General features: G+C 38.7%; 1 protein-coding gene across 1 annotated transcript in view; it reads left to right on the top strand.

Annotated features, from left to right (window-relative positions):
- The window catches only part of AHCY (adenosylhomocysteinase), a gene marked incomplete in the record, with an annotated part of 361,029 nt that overhangs the window by 207,647 nt on the left and 129,179 nt on the right, over positions 1-24,203 (top strand). The window contains 1 exon segment of the mRNA XM_044090274.1: positions 6,814-7,021. Coding sequence (XP_043946209.1) covers positions 6,814-7,021 — 208 coding nt within the window.

Below are 24,203 nucleotides of genomic sequence, written 5' to 3'. Positions count from 1 at the left end.
TATTTTTCCTGAATCTGTGGTGTCAGTATGATAACTAGGTCAGAGGTTATACTAACTGCTTTCAGTTTCTCTGTGAGAATTCTGTGAGTTGAAGCTTTTGAAGTAGTTCATGGACACTGTGCATGAGACAGCCCACATCCCAGATTGTCTCCCTTAACATTTTGGCGGGAAACTTATTAAAACTTGTGGCAAACATTCATTTTGTCAATAGAGTAAAATATTGTATTCATAGAAATTATTATGAATCATATTGGATAGTTATGCAGATTCTCAGAAACACTTGCATTATTATATATAAAAAAAAAGCCATCACACTCACACTCACACACACACACATACACATACATACACACACACACACACACACACACATATATATATATATATATATATATATATATATATATATATATCTGATCTCACTGAGTTGTGTCTTTGTTGAGAACTATCCTACTTGCTGTCCCTAGAATAAATCTGTCTGCTTTATACAAAATAATGCACAGCAAACACATTTTAGTAACCAGATTTTACAATCATGCTAACCTACTGCGTTAAAATATATCGCATGACATTTCTTCCAGAATAGAGTTATAAGATTATTTATGCTTGTCAATCAGATGAATTAAATGAGTTATAGTAAAGTATATGTTTGGAACACAAATTTTTAACACAGATTATTATGCTGCTGTTAAGTAGATTTTCAAAAACATTTAAATAAATGTTTCATTTTCTATGCCTTCTAAAATAAGACATTTACTTACTACAAGAAACTACATCATTTAGACTCATTATAACTGGCATATTTTATGAATAGAGTATTTTTCCTGAATCTGTGGTGTGTCAGTGTGATAACTATGTCAAAGGTTATACTAACTGCTTTCAGTTTCTCTGTGAGAATTCTGTGAGTTGAAGCTTTTGAAGTAGTTCATGGACACTATGCATGAGACAGCCCACATCTCAGATTGTCTCTCAACATTTTGGGAAACTTATTAAAAACTAGTGACAAACATTCATTTAGTAGTGTAAATGCATGTAAACATGACAAAACCTTCACAATGTATTCCACAGACCATTACAGCCTCTTACTTCTTTTCAGAAAGAGAAACAAATTGAATCACAGCTTGCCATTAAATCTTCAGATATTTTGACTGGTTATGAAACAAAACATTATAACTGACATATTTTATGAATAGAGTATTTTCCTGAATCTGTGGTGTGTCAGTGTGATAACTATGTCAAAGGTTATACTAACTGCTTTCAGTTTCTCTGTGAGAATTCTGTGAGCTGAAGCTTCTGAAGTAACTCATGGACACTGTGCATGAGACAGCCCACATCTCAGATTGTCTCTCAACATTTTGGCGGGAAACTTATTAAAAACTAGTGACAAACATTCATTTAGCAGTGTAAATGCATCTAAACATGACAAAACCTTCACAGTGTATTCCACAGATCATTACAGCCTCTATGTAAGTGAAATTAAGCCTAAAATTACCAACAAGCAATAAAACTCAACATTCTTCTCCCAACTCAATTTTCATACAAATCCTATTATTCACTGTGCCCACACAATCAAAAGCATTTCTATATATTAATAAAGAAAAGAAAAAGAGTAGAAAATAAAAGGGAGTGAGGCAGAAATAAAAAAATGTAAGAGAAAGCTGTAAGAAGTATATACAATGGAATGTTACTTACTGTTTATATTAATAGAGTTAAAAATAAAACCTATTATTTACTCTTATTTAGTTCTGATTATTATTAGTTAAAGCATAACAGATTATTTACAAACAGGCATAAGCAGTATAATCAAGAAAGTATAATTAGAAATAGCATTTGAAGAACTTATAAAAACTTTTACAAGGAATAAATATGTTATTATTCTATTAATGATATTGTCATTACTGTTCTCTCCCTGCCCTCCCCCACCCTTTACCCACTACATAATCTAAATAGAATGTCATTGTTTAAACAAAGAAAATAATAAAAGGAGAAGGAAAAAAAGGTAATGATAAAAAATGTATCAAATTACTAACCTTACTTCTTTTCAGAAAGAGAAACAAATTGAATCACAGCTTGCCATTAAATCTTCAGGTATTTTGACTGGTTATGAAACAAAACATTTCTTTGCACATAGAGAATAACTTTGATTAAATCTTTTCCAAAATATTTGTGGCTTTCTGGAAATGCAGGAACTATATTCAAAAAGATTAATAATGAACTAAAATGATGAGAGAGAAAAAAAATATAACAAATCATTTGTTTTTTAGTCTCTTCTTCTTCTCTGAAGTCTTCCACAAAGCTTCAGTTGCCAATCTCTTTAATGAAGAACTAGCCCATTCCATTTCTTCTATTTTATCCAAAATCCTTTTCTTTGACAAACAGTAAAGCAGAGTCTAAATCATCGAAAACCTTAGGACCATCAGGAAGGAAGATTTTAAGCTTGGCAGGAAACAGAAGGTATGTTTTAAACTGTGCTTTTAAGCTCCCTTATTAGTGGCAGAAAAACTTTTCTTTTAGCTATTACCATGGAAGAATAGTCATTGTCAAAACGCACAGTTGTCTCATTAATCTTAACAGGAGCTTTAGCCCAAGCAGATTTAAGAACCATCTCTTTATCAAAAGATGATAGAAATCTAACTATAACTGATCTAGGATATTTTTTGTTAGAGTTAGTATTAGCTATAGATCTATGTGCTCTTTCGATACCAAAAGAGAATGCTTCTGGTAAGTCTAAAGTTTTAGGAGCCAAGTTGTTAAAAAGAAGTAATATTGTTACCTTCAATATTTTCTGGCAGTCCAAAAATCCTAATGTTATTGCGCCTAGATCTATTTTCCAGGTCATCCAGCTTTGTTTGTAAATGTGTATTTTGTTTCAGCAGAAACTCAATGTTGATTTCCTCTTCTTGGATTCTATTTTCCATGTCATTCACAGCTTCTTCTATGCCTGTCCTCTGGTTCTTCTGTTGTTGCAGGTCTGTATGTAACCGGTCTATTTGTTTTGTAGTTTTTTTCTATAAAGGTGTCTATTTTAGTATTCATTTTACCCATTTTATCAGTAAGTTGCTGGATTATAATTATCAGAGACTGAAGTTCTTTCTTGATGCTGGAGTCTTGAGAATTTGTCTTACTGGAACTCATTTCAGACTGATAAACTGACAGGAAAATTTCCACAGTGATTTCTGACAGGAATATTGTTAAGATTTCCTTTCTTTTTTAGATATAGTTCAAGAACTATATAAAACAAACGTATTTAGAAAGAAAATTACTTCAAAAATTAATTTTTTAAGTAATTAATTCCTGTCAGTGCAATGAAATTGGTGGAGCTGAAGAAATCTGCTGCTATCCTGTGTTCATCCTTGGCCACGCCCCTACTACTATAGCAATAACCCACGCCTGGGTGTGGGTAATGCTAAATTTACCCACGGTTGGCGTGGTTTGGTCCCAGTGGCCCGAGGACCACAAAAGCCAACCGTGAGTAAATTTACCATTACCCACACCCAGAAGTGGGTTATTGCTATTATACCATGACATTATTTAAGAAAAGAAACTGTTACTTTTCTTAAATAATGGCATAGTATAATGCCTGTTTACTGCCCTTCCGCAGATGTCTGGCATCCGGCAGTTCTGATGTACCGCGCCTGCGCAGTACATCAGAGTTGAGCAAAAACGAGAAAGCAAGATCTCCGTTGCTTTTATGTCTCGCTATGTTAAATGAGTTTAACATAGCGAGACAGTTTTAAAATAAGCAACGGACATCTCTGTTGCTTATTTTAAACTGTCTCGCTATGTTAAACTCATTTAACATAGCGAGACATAAAAAGCAACGGAGATCTTGCTTTCTCCGTTGCTTTTTTTTTAAACACTGCCTCGCTATGTTAAATGGGTTTAACATAGCGAGACGGCTTTAAAATAGGCAACGGAGATCTCCGTTGCTTATTTTAAAGCTGTCTCGCTATGTTAAACCCATTTAACATAGCGAGACAGTGTTAAACGAAGTTATACTAATGGAAAAAGTCCGGGCGACCGGACCTTTTTCCATTAGTATAACTCGATTTACAACGGGCACGCTGGCCAATCAGCGTGCACGTTTTGGGGGGGATCATGGTATAATATATTTTTCTGAACGTTCCCAACATTGTGGGAGAGAATTTTTTAATTTTTGTTTGAATTTGCTAGCAGTTGAAAAACAAGAATTTTCTGTAAAACTGAATATTCTGCAATGCCATGTAATCTTATTATAGAAATTGAGGTACATGAGAAAGGTTCTCTCCATGTAGGCAAAGTAGAATACATGGGCTTATTGGTGTAATTTATATGAGAGAATTTTACAAAATGGAAAATGAACGCAAGTTATTCCACTCATTCCAAACAACCTGTTCTACTATCATGTTTTTATTGAGGTAACAAAAGTACTAAACTTTCTGAAGAGCTCAGTAAAACACTTCAGAAGGATTACATTCTCTATTTTGATACCCTTGAGGTTCATCATTTTAACAGTATCAAAATCCTGAGTGTATTACTAGCTGTGTTCAGTGAAACAGCATATGCTAAGCAGACTGCAACAGGGACTGAATGCACTAGGGTTCTTTAACAAGTTGTTATTCATTAAGATTTTCAAAACCTGTAATAAATAGAATCCTTCTGTTTCCAGTCTGAGATTCTTATGAGAACTTGTAATTCATATGAAGTTGAGATTGCTAAATTAGTTTCATAACTATGCCCCCTAGTTAAAAGCAAGTAATGAGATTGTAGTAGTCAAAACATATACTAATAATTTTAGCAGTATAGTGTTTATTTTGCTAAACTTATTTTACTCTCTAGTTTTATTTTTTCTTTTAAGATTTTCAGTTTGACACAAACGTAACATACAAAATGCTCAGCAACAGTATTTCTGAGAGGAAATGTTTCATCACATTAACGCATAAATATATATCGGCAGCTGTATATCCAGATTGACAGCCTCACCCTTCAAGTATTCTACTTTAAACATCCCCATATTTTGACTGAATTTTCAGAATACTTGAAGCATGCTGTTTAGATAGTCGTGGGAGGCAAATTCCAGCACGTGAAGCTCTCTCCCTTGAAGGCTGCTCTGTGGTACCAAAAAAAATAGTTTTACATTTTCCTCTTAGCAGTCAGAGTATGAGAATAATGCAGGTATGAAGGGGAGGTTAGAGCTACTGCAGTATTGATCTTAGGTTCCCCATCACATATGCTGGGTGGATGTGCATAGCCTAGTTTGGATGGGTGCTGGAGTGATTTGCTGAATGTGTTGTTTCCTGAGTGCTGTGATTTCACTAAATCGAGAGAGAAAAAAGCCCTTCTTTAGGACTAACAGAAATGACTGGTTTTCTGTTTCTAGCACTCCTCATCCACACGATTCTTCCCCATCTGGCATAGCCAACTATGCTGTGTCCTTATTCACCTATGGCAGGCTGCGGGGAGTTGGGGTCTTTCTCACTTCCACCTCACCCCATATTTTTTTTTTTGCTGACAGAGTTGCAGGTAATTTTGTATTGTCAGCACATCACAAAGCATTGCCATTGGTTTCCTCTGCTACAGTCTTTGAATACAGTGTTATGAAGAGATTTGAAACATTATTCAACTGCGTTTCCTTTCTACCAAGCTTGGCATTTAGCACAGTGGTTAAGATTGCAAGCCATAATTCACGTGGTACAGGGTTTGCTCAGCCCTCATTTGCCTACTGTGTGACCGAGTAGGGCATTTTAGTCAGATATTACTCCTGGCTCATCCCTGAAAAAGGACTGTGCCTAGTGGGCCTACCTGGCTAACAAATATAATTATTAACACTATTGATTGTTCTCGTACATCACTCTTCAGCCATCTATAGTCATTTGTCCTTCCGCGAGTTAGATGATTGAGAGGCAATTGCTGTATTTACTAATGTGTCTGGGGCAGGGGGTTTCATTTTGCAGTTTTCATGTAGTGCATTGCATGTTAGTCATTGTGACCAAGACAGAGTGTGAAGGTGCTTTCCTTTGGGAAGTCTAAGGCTGCCATTTTATTTTTTCATTAGAAGCTGCCGCAAGCCATCTTTGCCTATCAAGAGTTTGGTGTTCTATGGTAAAACCTTAAAGGAGATCTTAAAATTCTTCAGAGAAGGGTGAAGCTCTTACCTGCTGTGGAAAACATGTATACACTGAAGTCTTCCTTGCACATGGTCTCATTCATGTAGAGGAAATATCTTTAATTATTAGAGATGACCTGCAAAGTTTGCAACTGTGTGATGTGTCCTGCTATATCTGTCCTTCTGCAAAGTCACCATTAGAACTTGGTCTCAGGCATCCATCAGTAATCCTGAATGGTCACTAAAAGTTGCTCAGTTAGTTGGGTAGTTTTACATTTACCCAAGATTCAAGAGCCATTACCTGGGATCTGCGGGTCTTTAATATCATATTAATTTGCAGGACATGTTTCATATGTACATAATTGAGTTTGTGTTTTCTTTTAGGCAAATTCCACTTTTTTATAAAGCTGGCTTCCACAGCAGTGCTTAGAACAGTTTTTATTGTAGTATGATGTTTCTGGTGGTGTAAAGCTTGGTTGTAGGTGTTTGCCACTGTTGAAGTGACACCCTGACTCAACATTCAAAAATGAAGAAAAAGGTTATGGATGGATGCTTCAGTTCCTGTGATGAAAAAAATAACAGAAAGATATTATTCATGTAATCCTTTGTTTAGTAAGGCCAGAGACATTTATTAAATTAAAATTTGATTTAATGCATTGTGAATATATGCAGTAGTATAACTAGGCTTTTGATGTTATGATATTTATCATTGTATTTCTGCTTTCCAGAGTAAGTTTGACAACTTGTATGGATGTCGAGAGTCCCTTATTGATGGTATTAAACGTGCCACTGATGTTATGATTGCTGGTAAAGTAGCAGTAGTTGCAGGTTATGGTGATGTTGGCAAGGGATGTGTGCACGCCTTGCGAGCTTTTGGGGCCAGAGTTATCGTCACAGAGATAGATCCAATCAATGCATTACAAGCAGCAATGGAAGGTAAGAAATGGATCGATTTAAGAAAGAGCTGTGTGTTTCTTGTTTTGAATAACTTTTATCCAGAATAAGTTGCAGCCTTGAGGGCAAAATGCTGTGTTCTGTTTGAAAGCATTTGCAGTACTATAATGCTGATGTCTGCATTGGTTTTCCTGCATGGAATATTTGTTGTGAATCTTGTGAACATTTATAAATACTTATAAGATCGCCTTAATTCACAAAGTCTGCTTGAATGTTGTAGCTGCTATTCCTTTCTCCATACCTTTTTTATCTGTCTCTAGGAATCTTGTTGCTTCTTAAACCAACCATCTAGTGCATTCCAGTGCCCCCACCCTCTTAGAAAGAAAAAAATGAAATTTGGAATTATATACCTACTTATCTTTTATTTTGAAGTAAACACTACCACCTTTTGCTATGATGCTGTAAATAATCCATAAATCTTTTCTGTCCTCATTTTTATTTTATTATTTATTTGTCTTTTGTTAACCAGGTTAGTCCATTGAGCCTGTGGCCCATTTTCTGTGGAGACCCAAGGAGAAAAACTCCAACACTGAGAACAACTCCAACACTGAGAACAAAATAGAGTTTACATAGCAGTAATGGGATCGTAACTACATACATTCGTACAGTAGAAGAAATATTACAAAGCCACAAAATATTCAAGCAATAATGAAAAATTAATTCATAAACTTAGCATAGGCAGTAGCCGAAAACTATAAGAGGTAGAAACCTGTGGTAAAAAAAGTGTAGATTTAAAGTAGGTCCCCTGAAAAAAGCCATTAAAGTATTTTTAATTATTAAACCAGGTTGGTAAAAAGGAAGACATGTATTTAATAGAGGGGAGGGAAGTGGAGTTTAGGAGAAGCAAGAGAGTAAAGCCAGAAAATGAAAGCAGTTGTGGGAAGGGGGTGGGAAGTATAGCATTAAAGGAAGGGAAATGATGAGATTTAGGTAGAGCATAGTTTAGCGGCACAACTGAAGTACCACAGTTCTAGTATTTATAAGAATTGGAGTCAGGAGAGGAGAACTGTTGCATTGTAACAGTTTGAGTAGAAGTTGGATAGGGTGGTGACTGGTGCAGGAGGGAGAGTTAGCAAGGACACTCTTCAGTTCTCTTTTGAAAAGAAAGGAAGATTGGCTAGAATGTGTCGGAAGGGAGTTTGTTCCAAGTTTGGGATATGGAGCATTTGTAAAGTAGTCTGTTTATCGGAGGGTAGATAAGGAGGGGCAGTCTGCAGGCTTGTCAAGTACAGAATGTGCCATCTGTAGCTGAGAAATTTATAGTTGTTTAGGGAATTCAAGCCACTGTAGTTTAAGGGCTAGACAATTATGGGATTTGTAAGGGACGTTGCAGGCAAATCTGGATATTTGGTTGTAGGTTTGTTCAAGGTTGGTTAGAAGATTTGCTTGTTGGTTGGTAAGTATAGGGGAAGCATAGAATAGGCAAGGAAGGAGGTAGGCTTGTGCTAGTGAGGTCCTTAAGGTGATGGTCTGTTGTATAGAAACAAAAAATTAACTAAGTTTTTGACTGGTCTTTTTGATGAATATGAAGGTCAGATTTCAGTTTATCATCAATTGTGATTCCTAGAAGTTTGGAATAGGAGTCAGCATGAATGATGGTGTTGTCTAGGGAAGAGAGAGTAAAGAAAGTTTTTAGGATGGACATAGATTTTGGAAGGAAAAGAATAAGCTTTGTTTACTTTGGGTTAAGAATGAGTTGGTTGTTGATTAACCAGTGACCAGTGGTAAAAGAAGTCTGTGTAAGAGAGAGGTCAGTAGGGCTCTCTGAGAGGGTAATATGAGTAGAATCATCAGTGTACTGAATCGGAGATGAGATGCAGAAGGTGGGAGTGTAGATTGTTAGTAAAAAGGTATTAAAGAGAAGGGAGCCTAGAATAGATCCCTGCGGGTACACTTCTTTTTATAGGTAAGAAAGGTGACCAGGAGGTCTGCCGTCTAACTGATTGTTGTCTGCTAGTAAGTTAACTAGAGAACCAGAGAGTAGTGGATGCTGAGAAGACTGAGTTCATTTAGTTTTTAGTAAGGAGCTTAGGTTGAGAGAGTGTCATATGCTTTGGAGAGGTCAAGGAATATGCATGACACCGGTTTATTATCTCTTGCTTCTGCTGTAGTCTGGGTGAAGTATAGAAGGGCTATGGGCGAGCTGTGGTGGGGCCTAAATCCGTGTGGGTTCCCATCACGAAATCGAACAGGCTGGAGACTGAATGGCTTTAACATCGAAAATGCCATTCATCGATACATTTATTGTGAGATTGTGGTACAGTGAAGATAGGAAAATTTGCCCTTTCCTCACTGTAGTGTGATCTCTGAGTTGATGTATATAACTAGTGACTTTGAGGAACGGCATTTTCGATGTTTAAGCCGTTCGCTCTCTGGTCTTTTCAAGCTCGTAATATAGACCCAGTCCGTGTTGAGAGGGGGTGAGCATATTTTCCTGGAGTAGATATTTAAGAAGTTGTTTGTGAATGCACTTTTCTAGGGTTTTTGAGAGGGGAGATCATAGCTATAGGTCGGAAATTGGAAGGGTCGGTGAAGTTGCCTCCTTTATGAAGTGGAATTTTATAGAAGGATTTCCAAAATTCCTTGATAGAAAGGTTGATAAGGATTGAAACAGGATATGCTATAGGTTGTTGAAGGAAGAAGAACAAGGTTTAAGTTTCTGCAGAAGAGATTTTATATAGGCAGCAGATACAGGTTTCAGGGAGAAGGCTGAGTCGAGCCAGGTGGTGCAGGGGGTGGGGGGTTGTGATTGGTTAGTGTCGGGAGGAGTTACTTTTCAGATAGTCTATGAAGTAATTTGTTTAGTAGGGTGGCTGTTTCAAGGGATGATTTATTGGGGAAGGATTTGGGAGTAGAAGGTTTCCCTGGATAGAGGATTTTGTTAATGGTGTACCAATTTTTTTTTTGGGTTTGAGGTGTGGGTGGATTGAGCTTCTTGATAAATTTTTTTCTTGTTTTGGACAATGAGTTTTTTTGGTAAGGTTTCCAAGTTGCTTGAATTTGAGGAGTGAAGAAAATTTTGACATTTTACATCGTTTCCAGGTAGTGTCTCTAAGTTTCATGGTGGAAAAGGGTATCTATGGAGAGCCAGGGTGTGGGGTTAGATTTGATCCTAATTTCCCTGATGGGTGCCAGAATTTAGTATGTTTAAAAAAGTATTGTTAAACTCAAGAACAGTGTCATTTAGAGTAAGGTTGTACAGGCGAGACCAGTTAATGAAAGAGTTGGTAGTGAAAGTTTCTGTGTTTGAAGTTGGACAGGTTTTGGCAGTCTGTATAAAGGTGGGTTTTTGAGGTATGAGAAGGTACTCTTAGTATAGAGATAGGGAGGTGATCACTTAAGGTGTCTGGTAAAGTATTGGGACTATAATAGTGATTTCGGTTGGAAGTTGAGATCCAATCAAGAATGGAGCTGGAGTTATTGTGGATGCGGTTGGGGGTAGAAATAAGTTGACTGAACCCAAAGAGGTTGATACTGAGGCTAGGGGAGTTGGGAGAGAGTTTATTCCAATCGATATTGACATTACCTAGCAGGATTGTCTCATATGATAGATTTTGGGAGATCCAAGATAAGATAGATTCAAGAATTGGAATATTGTTACCAGAAGGTATGTAGATAGATGCTATTGAAAATTTCTTGTGTGGGTTAAGGTGGCAGTTGAGAAAGACGAGTTCAGAAGGTGAGAAATCTGGGAGAGGGGGGAGAGGTTAAGTTGTTCAGAGTACATGATAGCAACCCCACCCCCTTTTTTGAGAAGTCTGTCTTGCTGGAATAAATTATAACCTGGGGGTAGAATTTTGGAGTTTGTGATATGAGATCTGAGCCATGTTTCTGAGAGAGTTAAGATGTGGGGAGAGTGGTTTGCTATCCAAGCGTGTAGTTCTGATATTTTGTTAGTGAAACTTTTTAGGTTGATGGAGTAGATCAACAGGTGTTTGGTTGGATAGGCTGGGTGTTGGTACACTCATGTTAAGAGTTTTGAGTTTTTCATAGTTTCTTCTACACCTACACTCTTTTAACACTGTTTTAACGCTGTATTGTACAGCCTGTAACATATGAGTGATCTTTGACACAACTCAGTAGGGTAATTCAGATGAGCCCACATCTGTCCATAGGCAAGTTTTAGGCTAGCTGTCCTTGGGAGGGGGGGGGGGGGGTTAACCCTAGCCAATTTCCTTTTTCAATTTTTAATTTCTCTGAATCTTTTGGGTTTCTAATACCATGACTGGAATGGGCACCATTCCTAAGTCAAAGTATGATTAAAGTTCGTGAAATATATTTTGTTTCAATCTTTGTCAGCCAGACGTGCTCTTTGCAGCTCCTGCAATGTGCCCAGTAATGACTCCTTCTGCAATTTGTACAAAATTACATGCATCTGTAACGTATCTAAATATGATCGTAGATTCTTTTGTATACGACCCGTTGCTCCTACTACTATTGGAAATTTCTGGGTATCTTTCTTCCACATTGCTCTCATTTCTGCCTGCAAATCCTGATATGACTGTGTCTCTGTTTGCAAGACACTGTAGTCACTGGGTGTAGTGCTTTCAGTGATCAGTGCTACTTCGGTCTTCTTTTCATGGCTCACTCTATATGGTTTTCTTGCATCTGTCTTTTGAACTGTTGGTAATGGGTGATCTCATGTGATGTAGACTTCTTCATTTTCTATGATGCTTTGTGGCTCATATTGCCACCGTTTTTCAGCTACCTCAGTATTATGTTTGCACAATCCCCGGTGCAACAGTCTTGCCACATTATTATGCCTTTCCGTATACAGTCCTTCTACCATTAGTGTATCACAACCAGCAACAAGATGTGCTACTGTTTCCAGTTCTGTTTTACAAAGCCTACATTTGTCTGTTTCCCACATGTTCAATGGACTTTGTAAACCAACGTGTACATAGTCCACTATCTTGGGCCGCCAATATTAACTTTTCATCTTTTGGTTTGAATTTGCCTCTCCTTAACCTTCCTGAGTTTGATCCTGATCAGTATGAGGTTGTTCCAGGAGTTTTCTATGCTTGCAATTATATTTATGCATTTTCCATATGCTTGCCTTCTCATCTGACCCTTCATCTTATATTCTTTCTATTGCTTTTTGGCGCATTCAGTTGTTGCTTTTCAACTGTGAGAGTCGAACCCTGTACCTTGAGTCTTTGAGGTAAACACCTTAACCATTATGCCAACCTCCATTCTGTTTTTCGAGGAGTGCCATAAGTAGCTCTGTTTTTCACTTGCAGTGCATCTCGGAATTCACTAAGCCTTTGTACCTTCAGCAAAGCATAATTCTGCTCTAGTCTTATGTTTGTTTGACCAGATAAGTGAACTAATCTTCCATCTTTTACAGCCATGATCTGATCCACATGGGCAAATTTGAATCCAAAATGCATATTGTGGCATATACAAATGCAACAGTCAGTTTACTAAAACACTGCCTTAACACTTTTGCTTGTATTCATTAAAGAAACTCTTAAGTGACATGACATTAAAGGAAGGAAATTAAGTATTCTGTTAAAGTTGCAAAGAAAAATATAGTCTCTCTTGAAGGTACCAACATAACCCAAAAGTGGCTTCCTCCTCTTGGATTCCTTGCAGAGACTATGCCCAGATTTCTGACAAGTGCTCCAGAGTCTTGCCTTTACTTCATCTCTTTACCCAGGACCACTGTTCTAGGCATTACAGCCCACCCAAGCTATCTTCTTTGACTAGCAGGGCTATATTCATGTGTTTATGCCGTAAAGGAGTAATACTATTTACATCACAGTTGTGAAAAAACAAATACACTACCACTGTTTACAGCACCACATTTATTTACAGATGTATTTCAATATTTCATGTCAGTTTTATATCACTTTGACCTATCATTTGGTGAGAACTGCCACACTTGCAGTATGGTATGTTAATGTGAGCATGTGTTGATTTGATATAGTTGTTAATGCATATAGCTATTAATTCAGGTAAACATTTGTGTGCATGTGGAGAGTTTAGTGTAACTGATTTACCAGCATGTTTTCTGATATACGAGAAATTCCAGAGCACCTAGAGAAAACGCGCATACTCCATAATGACTGGAGGTCAGGAATGAGCCCCAGATCCTGATACCGGGAGGCAGATATCTTGGTTACCAGGCTGGTCAGGATTTCCATTGGCAGGATGATTGCTCCACATGGTGTGATATAGTCAGTGGTAGGAGGGGCCTTCTTGCATGGGAGGTGACTACTAGGCATCATCTACCTTTGTAGTCTGCCCAGTCTTATGTACCACCCTTGGTCTAGATGACACGCTGAACTTTCAGAAAGGGCCATTGATTTATTACAAAAGTGATTATTGTCCTTTCTTTTAAATGTCTTTTTGAGAGACTTAATGCTCTAGGCACACAGATTAACATTTATATCATTCCACATAAGAGTGCTTAACTTGTATGCTTGTGTTCTAAACCTTGCTTGACAACTTTGCACTACTTCATGTTGGAGATAGGCTTCTGCATTCTAAACAACCATTTGTCTTGGTGTTGCATGTAGGTAGCTAGACTTCACGCTAATTTCAGTAGGATGTGTGAAACTAATGCCACAGTGAAGCGGAGGCCAGCATTGGGACACTGGCACTCCACTTGTCAGTCTTCTGTTAGTTATCCTACATACATGCACAAAAGCATTTCTTGTCTGTTTACTACTGGTTAAGTGGGTTCTTCCTACTTCATGTTTCTTTCACACAGCATTAATATTTGGTGTGCACTATCTTCTCATATGAGGCAATCTGAGATTCTCCTAAAATCCATGCACACTACATCTACTTGGTTTTAATTTCAACCTTGGTGGTAACTCATTTATAAAACAAAATCAGGTGGTACTGCCAAGACTTCTGTTTTTCATGCCAACAGAAAGCTGATACTTTTATCTAGTATATTGCACTGGATGCTCTACTTGTGACTTCCCAAATAAGTATTTAGACTTTAATCTCCACTCTTTCTTTTTTCTGCAGAACGTCCTGCAGATTACTCATTCATGTTCTGCTTTTACATTCATCTGTCCCCAAAACAAAATCCCTCTCAAGTGTTACTCAAAACTGTAAATACAATTGTGTTGGTTATTCCGTTTGTGTCTATGCCCAGTGGCTTTGTTTTGATTTCACATTTGTGTCTTTGATCATTAGCTATTCATACTCAGCTGCTTATATTTTATGATTTTGATTTTTTTTTTGGGACAGATGAATGTATTTTTGATGTTGTGTGCATATATGTATGTACATACTTGTTTACTGATGGGTATTATACATATATGTGACAGCATGCTTGCTCTGATTTTGTGATTTTTACTTGAACTGGTTAAGTTGAGCTTAGGAAACATGCAATGCAAGACTGGCATGTAGATATATTTCATTCTGGGTTAGTCCCTGTTCATATTCCAATACAAATAGCTAGTTCATGTATATAGAATATTCATTGGTTACTCAACATTTTTATACAACAAATGAAGATTGTTTAACGCCTAAATTCAGATTGACCTGTGCCTTTATAGTAGAACCAATGATTTGGAAGTGTTTTGTTTGCTTTTTATTGGCTATTCAATTTTTACATTGACCCAAGAAGAAGGAAAAGCCTTTTTAGTGTGTAAATTTTAAGACTGGAAGCAGTTTTCAGATCAACCAATAGAATTTTAGAAAAACTATGATCTATTTACATTTTATATGTGATTGGTCCATGTTTATGTATTAGAACCAATGACCTGGAAGTGTTTGAATGTTTACTATTGACCAATTGTCCTTACAATGATCATTGAAGAAGGAACAGCCTTTTTAGCATGCAAATGTTATGATTGGATGCCGTTTTTCTGATCAATGGAAATAGCTTTACAAAACTATGACTTATTTACATTTCATATGTGATTGGTCTACGTTTTATACTAGAATGACTTGGAAGTGCCTGTATGTTTTTTATTGACCATTTGATTTTACAGTGACCAATGAAAAAGGAATAGCCTTTTTAACATGTAAATGTCATGACTGGATGTAGTTTTTTGATCAACCAGTAGAGTTTTAGAAAAGAAACTGACTAATTTACATTTTTTTGTGATTGGTTAAGAGACACTTTTTAAGAGAACATGAACTGTTGAAGTTTTAAGACTTGAAAAAGGGATTATACCCGAAAGTGCTTGTTCTTTTATTTGTGTAATAGTAACTTATTTTCCTTTATTAAAGTATTTGTTTTATGCTTATAGCTGTGGTTGTTTCAGGACTTTGTTTTTGCGTATTTATACACAAGTTCCAGTACCTATCTTTAGTGGCCAGGATCTTCATTTGTTTTCTTTGTGTGTGTGTGTGTGTGTGTGTGTGTGTGTGTGTGTGTGTGTGTGTGTGTGTGTGTGTGTGTGTGTGTATGTGTATATATATATATATATATATATATATATATATATATATATATATATATATATATATCGAATAGAGACTTACAAAAGTGCGATCGATATTTGTGAGAAACTGCCTTTGACCAAACAAAATTACGACTGCCACAATGTCGAACCTTACAATAGCGAGCATTCACTGTTGTAAGGTTTGACATTGTGATGCAGATCGCACTATAGTGGGGATCGAGAAATTTTTAAATTTTATTTACATTTGTTAACCGGGTGGTGTCCAACTGGGCTAGTAGCCCGTTTTCAGCGGAGACCCAGGGAGAAATGCTCCAGAACATATGAGACATATGATACAGACATAAGATTTATACATGCAACAACAAAACAACGTTACAAGAGTTGACTAGCATAACATACAAGAGTTGACTAGGATAACATAATCAGACTTGGATTCAAATAGTCACTCCTAGTTAAATAAATAGCAATGATATGTATATTAGGCAGACCAACAAGAAACAGAGACTGATTCATACAATATCTAACTATTCATACAAATATATATGCATCAAGATTGTTAGTGAGGAGATGTTTTTGAAAGAAGAAGAGATATCAAAGTTTGAAATAAGGTGAAAAATGTGGAGACAGGGAAAGTAAAGCCTAGCCAAAAGCTGTACAGTTGCAGAGCCAGTGACTGTTGAGGTGTTCCTTTAGGGCAGTTTTAAATAAGGATAGGTTTGAATTTATTTGTACATTTTGAGGCAGTTTGTTCCAGTCCTTAGCTATATTGTGGGAGTAGAGGGAGGCACTGAAGTAGTTAATTTTTAGCATGAGTTTGCTGGAAGATCTAAGGGTCCTGCAGGTGGTGTTAGGTTGAACCAGGTTTGAGAGAGCAGGACAGTTGGTTGGGTTGTGGATGATTTTATGAGTAATGGTAAGTTGGTTAAGAGATAGAAGGTTGGGTAGCTCTAGCCATTTGAGCTGTTTAAGTATAGTACAATGGTGAGTTTTATGGGGTGTATTGGTTACAAACGTAGCTATCTTGTAGCATGAATCAAGGTTATTTAGGTCAAACTTATGTAAGTTGAAAAAGATAGTTGAGCAGTAAAGTAGGGAAGATAGTAGGTGTGACCTAGCTGTGGCATGTCTGGCTTCTTGTGTAAGGAATCGTCGGCATATTAGATGATGGTTGCATGCTGGGTGACTGAGTGTAAGTTGTTGGTAAATATGGTAAAAAGAAGGGGACCGATTATGGATCCTTGGGGTACCCCTATGGTGATGGGTAGTAGAGAAGAGAGTTTATTCCATTTTGTAGATTGTTGCCCATCAATCAGGTAGCTTTGGAACCATGTTAGGGAGGATAGGTTGAGGTTAAAGGTAGCAAGTTTAAGCAGTAGATGATGTGATACGGTGTCAAATGCCTTAGACATGTCTAGAAAGATTGCAGATACTAGCTGTCCAGCATTTTTAAGCTGACAGGTCGTGTTAGTAAAAGATATAATAGCAGTGTTTGTACTGTGTTTAGGTCTAAAGCCATGCTGGGTTGCTGACAGTAGGTTATTAGTGGTCAGGTAAGTCATGAGTTGTTGGTATATGCATTTTTCTAGGAATTTGGCTAGGGGAGATAGGATTGCTATAGGTAGATAGTTTGTAATTTCTCAGGAGGGACCACCTTTGTGTAGTGGTATGATGTGGGATGTTTTCCAGATAACGGGTACATAGTGTTCTGCGATAGATCTATTAATTAGTATTGAAATGGGATAGGCGATGGATGGTGCAGCTACTTTTAGGAATTCATTGGGTAGTTTATCTGCAGCGAGACTACAGGGTTTCAGTTTGCCTAGGAGTTTTTTTATGTATGCTGATGTTCATCGTGTTTCACTGTTGCAGTCATTACAATTGGGTTATCCTGCTGGCAGGCTACCTGCAGTCGGCCTGAATTCCAAAGTCCTGGTCCTGCGTCGGTTGCTGTCGCCTCCTCCCTGACGTCAGTGCGCCAAGGATATAAGAGATGCAGCCGACGCCATTTTCTCCAGTCTTTCTTGCTGCGCGGTGCCCGAAGTAAAAGCAGTTTGCAAGTGCCGGTCGGCCGACTCCTGAGATTTTCAAGTTCAAATTTCAGATACAAAGTCTTCATTAAAGCTAAGTACCCCGTTGGGGAAACTTTTTTCTTGCTACAGACTGATGTCAGAAAAAGTTAATAACTGTATTTCTTGTGGGAAGCAAATACCTCATAAGGATTTTCATTCTTACTGTATTCCTTGCCTAGGCCCTGACCACGACATTGCTAATTGTCGGTTTTGTGCTAGATTTAACCAATGCACTATTAAGCGTCTGTTCGATTTTGCATTTCATTATTTTGGCAGAAGATTTAATTATATAATACCGTCGGAACAGCCGACTACCGGAGTTTATAAAAAGCGCAAAGAAAAGGACAGGCATCAGAGGTCCAAAACCGACAACGAGGCTTCTGCTAGGCCAGTCGCCAGTTCGCCGGTTCTCAGTGAGGTGCTTTTGCAGCCCCTGATGCCCGCTACCTCAGAGCCACAGGCCGCTTCCAACTCCCATGCGGAGCTGACTAGGCTGCTGGAAAATCAAGGTATTGGACCCTCTGAAACTATTCCCTCAGATGGGTCTGGAGCCGCTGAGCAGGCATCGGCTTCTGAGGGTGTTTTCAGGCCTACACAGTTACATGTGAAAATGACTTCAGCTTCAAAGGCAAAGACTAAAGCACCTCTTAAGACCCAGTCATCTGCAAGAAAAATTCTGCAGGCTTTGGGCTTCATGGCATCCTGCTAATTCCATATGCAAAACTGCATATGAGGAAACTACAGTGGTATCTAAAAAGTGTTTGGACTCAACATTGCCACAGCCTGGAAACAATAATTACCCTCATTCCCTGCCTGCAACGGGAGTTTCGATGGTGGGCAAAGGCCTGTCACCACAACAAGGGACAGCCATTCACTTTACCCACAGCCAGGCAGACATTAGCAACAAATGCATCAGATTATGCCTGGGGGGCCCATATGGCAGGAAGATGTATTCAGGGCACATGGTCCGCATACCAAATGCATCTACATATCAATCAAAAAGAGATGTTAGCTGTTCAGAATGCCCTGACAGCCTTCAAGGATTTACTTCATCCAGGGCAACTGTTGATTAAAGACGGACAATACTACAGTCATCTGTTACATAAACAAGCAGGGAGGCACACATTCCTACCCCCTCTGCAGACTAGCCATGACTTTGTGGGACACAGCATTGACTTACAAAGTACATCTGCAAGCACAATTCCTGCCAGGAAAGATAAATACTCTGGCAGACGAACTAAGCAGAAACCTAATGGATCCGCACAAGTGGAAATTGGATCCACAAGTCTTCAGCATGATAACAAGGAACTGGGGATACCTGGACATAGACCTATTTGCCTCACCTCACAACTGCCAACTACAGAGATTCTGCACAAGGATTTATCACAAGCAAGCATGGAAAGTGGATGCTCGATCTTTCAGCTGGAAAAACTTGACAGTATATGCCTTTCCTCCACTGCCTGTCCTCCCCAAGGTACTCCTAAAGGTCAGACAAGAGAAGCCAAAAATTATATTGATTGCCCCAGACTGGCCCTGCCAGCACTGGTACCCAATCCTAAAGAACTTTTCTCAATGCCCAGCCTGGACTTTACCTCAAATTCCTCACTTATTGACCCAACAAAACAGTCAGATCCTGCACAACCAACTCAGAACCTTAAATCTGGCAGCATGGCGGATAATGTAGCCATTCAAAACACACCTCTCTCTAAAGCGGTGATGGATGTTATTTTGGAGGCTAGGAGGCCTAGGACCAGAAAATCCTATGCAGAAAAATGGAAGTGATTATGTGCTTGGAACCAGGCACAAGGAATTGACACAATTGTACCAAATATTCCTCAGATTTTGCAATACTTAACTGAGATGCTGGACAAAGGCCTATCCTTTTCATCAATTAAGATTCATGCCTCTGCCATTTCAGCTCATTACAATACAGAACCACCTATTTTTTTTCATCCATTACTAAGGCAGAAGCTCAGAGGGGCCAAAAACATAAGACCTCCAAGGAGAGCACCAATACCTGCATAGGACCTCAATTATGTCTTGGAAAAACTCACACTGCCTCCTTTTGAGCCAGCCTCTACAGCTGATATAAAATTCTTATCCTGGAAAACAGCTCTGCTCATAGCAATAACCTGTGCAAGACGAGTCTCAGAGTTGCAGGCACTCATGGCTGTGGAACCTTTTATCATTTTCCATCCTGACAGGGTTTCTCTGAGGACAAACCCGACATTTATGCCTAAGGTAGTGTCCAGTGTGGCCCTTAACCAAACAATTCATTTGCCTACCTTTTATCCAAACCCGCAGAATAAGGGTGAGAGACGTCTGCTTTCTTTGGACATTCACAGGCAGCTACTTGCACAGAACCAAAGCTTTCATAAAGACAGAACAACTTCTAGTGGCATATGCTGCAGGATCACAAGGAAAGGCTATCTCAAAGCAGACTATTTCAAAGTGGATAGGCCACTGCATTCATTTCTGCTATTCACAGCATGGCAAATCAGTGCCCAAGGGCTTTAGGCCCCATTCAACCAGAGCAGCAGCCTTCCTTAGAGGAGTACCAACCAAAGACATCTTAGAGGCTGCAACTTAGAGTTCAGTGCACACTTTTACAAAGCACTGTTACTTACCTCTCTACTCTAAATCCAGGGCAGGCTTTGCCACTGCAGTTCTGCAGGGCCTGATAGCCTCTCCTAATTCTATTTAGCTCCAGCCTCCCAACCTTAACTTTGGGATTCAACCCAATTGTAATGACTGCAACAGTGAAACACGATGAACATAGTACAGTTGTGTACCTACCATAAATGTAGATGTTAGTGTATTCACTGCTGCAGTCCAGGTTACCCACCCACCGTCCCCCTTTCCTTTACTGGGACTTATACAACCTATGTGGTGTATTTGCTTGTAGATGAAGGAAAAGTTTACTTTAGTGCATGCATGCTTATTGGCATAATTTAGCCTACCCTTTAGGGGGCACCTGACATCCGGGGCAAGAAAAACTGAAGAAAATGGCGTCGGCTGCATCTTTTATACCCTTGGCGCACTGACGTCAGGGAGGAGGCAACAGCAACCAACGCCGGACCAGGACTTTGGAATTCAGGCTGACCGGGTAGCCTGCCAGCAGGATAACCCAATTGTAACGACTGCAACAGTGAATACATTTGAACATCTACATTTATGGTAGGTGCACAACTGTACTTTTGTATTGGCTGAAAGGAAAAAATGGGTATAAGGTTCAGGTGTGGGGGGGGCACTTGGATTGGTTGGTTGTCTGTTATTTAAGAGGGTAGTTATGGAGGTGATAAAGTGGGAGTTAAACTCTGACGCTAATGGTTCAGAGGTATTAGATGTATTAGGTTCTGGGGTTGGGACTTTCCAGGGTTAAGCAGGTAGTTAATGTTTTGCCAGAACTTTTGGGGGTTATTTAAATTATGTTGTTGACAGGTAAGGAAGAATCTCTTTTTCAAGAATAATCTTTTTCTTGGTTTGGTTCCTAAGCTGTTGCTATTGGGTCAGATGGCAAGTATCTTTGGTTGTAAGGTATAGCGACCAGGCTCTGTCTCTTTCGTTAGAACTTTTGTTTCATTAGATAAGGTAGTTGTTTTTTGTTACAACGTATTTTTCTGAGGGGTGCTAGGTTATTTAAGATTTCAAGAAATTTGGTGTTAAAGTATTCTACGGCTAGGTCTAGTTGTAGGCTCTTTAGTGGTGACCAGTCACAATGCTGGAGTAGGACATTGGAAGTATCCGGGGAGAAGTTATTTTTGTTGTAGGTGAGTTTGAATGGAATGTAGGTATGGTATTTTACTTTTTTCCTAACTAAAAATGTAGTGGAATGATCATGTAATGTAACTGGTAGGCAGCCAGATTGGTAACCTAAGTTCGGTTTATTGGTTAATATCCAGTCCAGTATTGATTGTCTTTTAGAGTTTTTATCAGTTCGGGTGGGACAGCTAATGGTTTGTGTGAAACCGTATAGATTAATAAAGTTGGTGGGGCGGTTTGAGTTAGGAAAGCCAGTCATGGTTGAAATCACCTAGGATGATGGTTTCCTGGTTAACGGTAGAGGTGGACCAAGAGGGAAGGGTTTCAGTGTTGTGCTGATAGTTACCAGGGGGCAGATAAGTGGCTATAAAAATGATGTTTTTATGAGTTAGTTTGTAGGCCTGCAGTAAGGATTTCAGCTTTGGGGATATCAGGAAGAGTACATATGAGTTTTTCTAACTTGAGTGATTCTTTGTACATAATAGCTACATCTCCACCACGCTTATTTAGCCTGTCTTGTCTTTTAATATTGTACTAATTAGTTGTAATATTTGAATCACTGATATGGGGCTTTAACCAGGTCTCTGTCATAATCGCTATGTCTGGGGAGTAGGTGGCTAGGGTGGCATGAAATTCTGTGACTTTTAGGCAACTTCGAAGGTTGAAATTTGTTATTATGAGATCTGCATTAGAGGTTTTTGGTATTCTGGTAAGTGGGTTGGTATCTACACCATGTTGCTCTATGATAGTAGAGGAAAAGATGGGGTGAGGTTTTTATTAGGATGGTCTGTAGGGCCTGGGTTCGGATGTATGTCTCCTTGGAGGTTTATGTATTTTAGGGAGAATAATACTAGATTTTTCAGTTTGATGGTTCTGGAGTTGTATTTGTTGTCTGATAGCTGGGGGTTGAGCGAGGGTATTTGTTTAAAAGAGAAGAGCATAGTATTGCTGCAAAGGTGTAGTTGTGGACTGATAAGGCTATATGGTTTAAGATTGTGTTGAGGAGCTGTAAGAGGGTAAGTAGGGGAGTGGTAGTATACAGCTTTGTGTTGGTGGTAGTCTGTAGCATTGAAGGGTATATAGAGACAGACTGAAAGAGTAAGGTGGAACAATAGGGTGAAGCAGTGTTCCATAGTGAGAGATGATTTGATGTTGTGGTGTGAGAAGGTATGTCAGATAATGTATTATGTGGACAGATGAGGAGGTACGTGTAGGTGTTAGGGTAGGGAAAGTGAGAATGGTTGATGGAGTATATTGCAATTGGGAGGGTGGAGCTGTAGTTGACTTGAAGCTGAGGATAGCAGATGTTTAGGTAGGAGAGAGTTTCTGAAATGAGTGGAAAGAATAAGTAGTGGGGAGGGGACCTGTGAAGCGAGGTGATTGGTGTAAGCAGTGTGGGTGTGGTTTCCTTAAGTATAAAGGAAATTGAACTGGGGGTGGGTGGGAATGGGGGTAGGGTGCGGGAGCGGAGTGAGCCTGAGCGTAGCGAGGGCGAACGGAGCAGTTCTGACCAGGAGCTGGGAAAAAAACGCTCCTACAGAGACTATCAGTAAGGTAAGATGGGGCTTGTAGGTTTGGAGGGAGAGTTGTACCAGATTCCAGCCCAGGAATGTAATGCTAAAAGTGATGTTTTGTATCTTTCTTTTTTTTTATTTTAAAAATAGTCTTGAGGTAAATATCACAAACTTGTGCAAACTACTAGTATACAGCTGTGATGAGGATTATGGTTGTAAATAATTTCAAGAGGCACAAATAACTTTGAATGTAGAGGAAGTAGATTAATTGGGGTGGGGTGGAGTCCTTGCTGCCGTGTCGCAAAGGAAAGTACATACACTACATTAGTTTAGCCCTAGTTAAATACTGCAGGGTTTCATAAGAAGTGAAATTATATCACACATACAAATTTATGGAGTTTGTTTGTCTCGTTTGCAGCCTTGTCTGTGGTAGATAACTGCAGGTGTTTTGTTTTGCAGAGAGTAGCACTTTAGGGGACTATTTGAATGGAAAAATATTTAGTCTTCCACAAAGGGAAGTGAGCTAGAAAAGAAATGGAGAGATACAATGTTATGGCGTGAATAAATTTGTTAATGGCTGATTAGAGGACACATGCAGTAAAAATGTTTGGTTTACTCAAAAGACAACAATACAGGGAGAAAATATTGTAACAACTGTTTCTGTAACAAGTACAGTGCACCTATGCAAACATGTATTAATTGAAACAGTAACTGCCTTTGCTGTCTTTTAAGAAAAAACACCATGATCCAGCCTATCACGCTATGACCCATAGTCCTAAACTTTAGACCAAGAAATACTGTTTGAAATTCAGATAGCGACTGTCATACTTAAGTTGGCTGGTGTACACGCAGTGGAAATTGGGCAGAGGCTAACAGACTGGGTTTGTGTTTTACTGGCAGTGAAAAACAGTTGTAGATAACTATGGAGATACATTCAGCATTGCGCCAGCTTAGTTGCTATGTGTAATGTACATACTTACAGTCTCAAAAGCAAGCTTATGGTGAAAAGTGAATAGGTACAGATGTTATTAGCAATAAACAAACACAACTACGAACGCGCCCCTTACTAGTGTGCATGTGCTATAGTCGTCTTAGCCCAGATTGTTTTGGTGTCTTATGTTAATACTGATTCCAGCTCGCTTTAAAGGACTACTAGTAGATTATGTGCGCAAACAGACCAGCACTTCTATGTAAGCGCCCCTTACTGATGCATGTGTGCTATAGTCGTCTTTGTAATGGCATCTAGTTAGTAATTAGTACTAATTCCAGCTCGCTTTAAAAAGAAAAAGTACGACTTTAAAAAGGAAAGTACAGCTGTATTATCTGTGCTAACAAACAAACACACACTTCTATGTAAAGCACCCCTTACTTGTGCTCATGTGCTGATCATCTTCACCCACAGAATGTTAGCGTCTAGTTACTCTTAATACTGATTCAGCTCATTTTA

The sequence above is a fragment of the Protopterus annectens genome, chromosome 12.part0, assembly GCF_019279795.1.
Source record: "Protopterus annectens isolate FY-2018-M chromosome 12.part0, PAN1.0, whole genome shotgun sequence".
NCBI classification, from domain to species: Eukaryota; Metazoa; Chordata; order Ceratodontiformes; family Protopteridae; genus Protopterus; species Protopterus annectens.
This window is presented reverse-complemented; position numbering and strand designations above follow the sequence as displayed.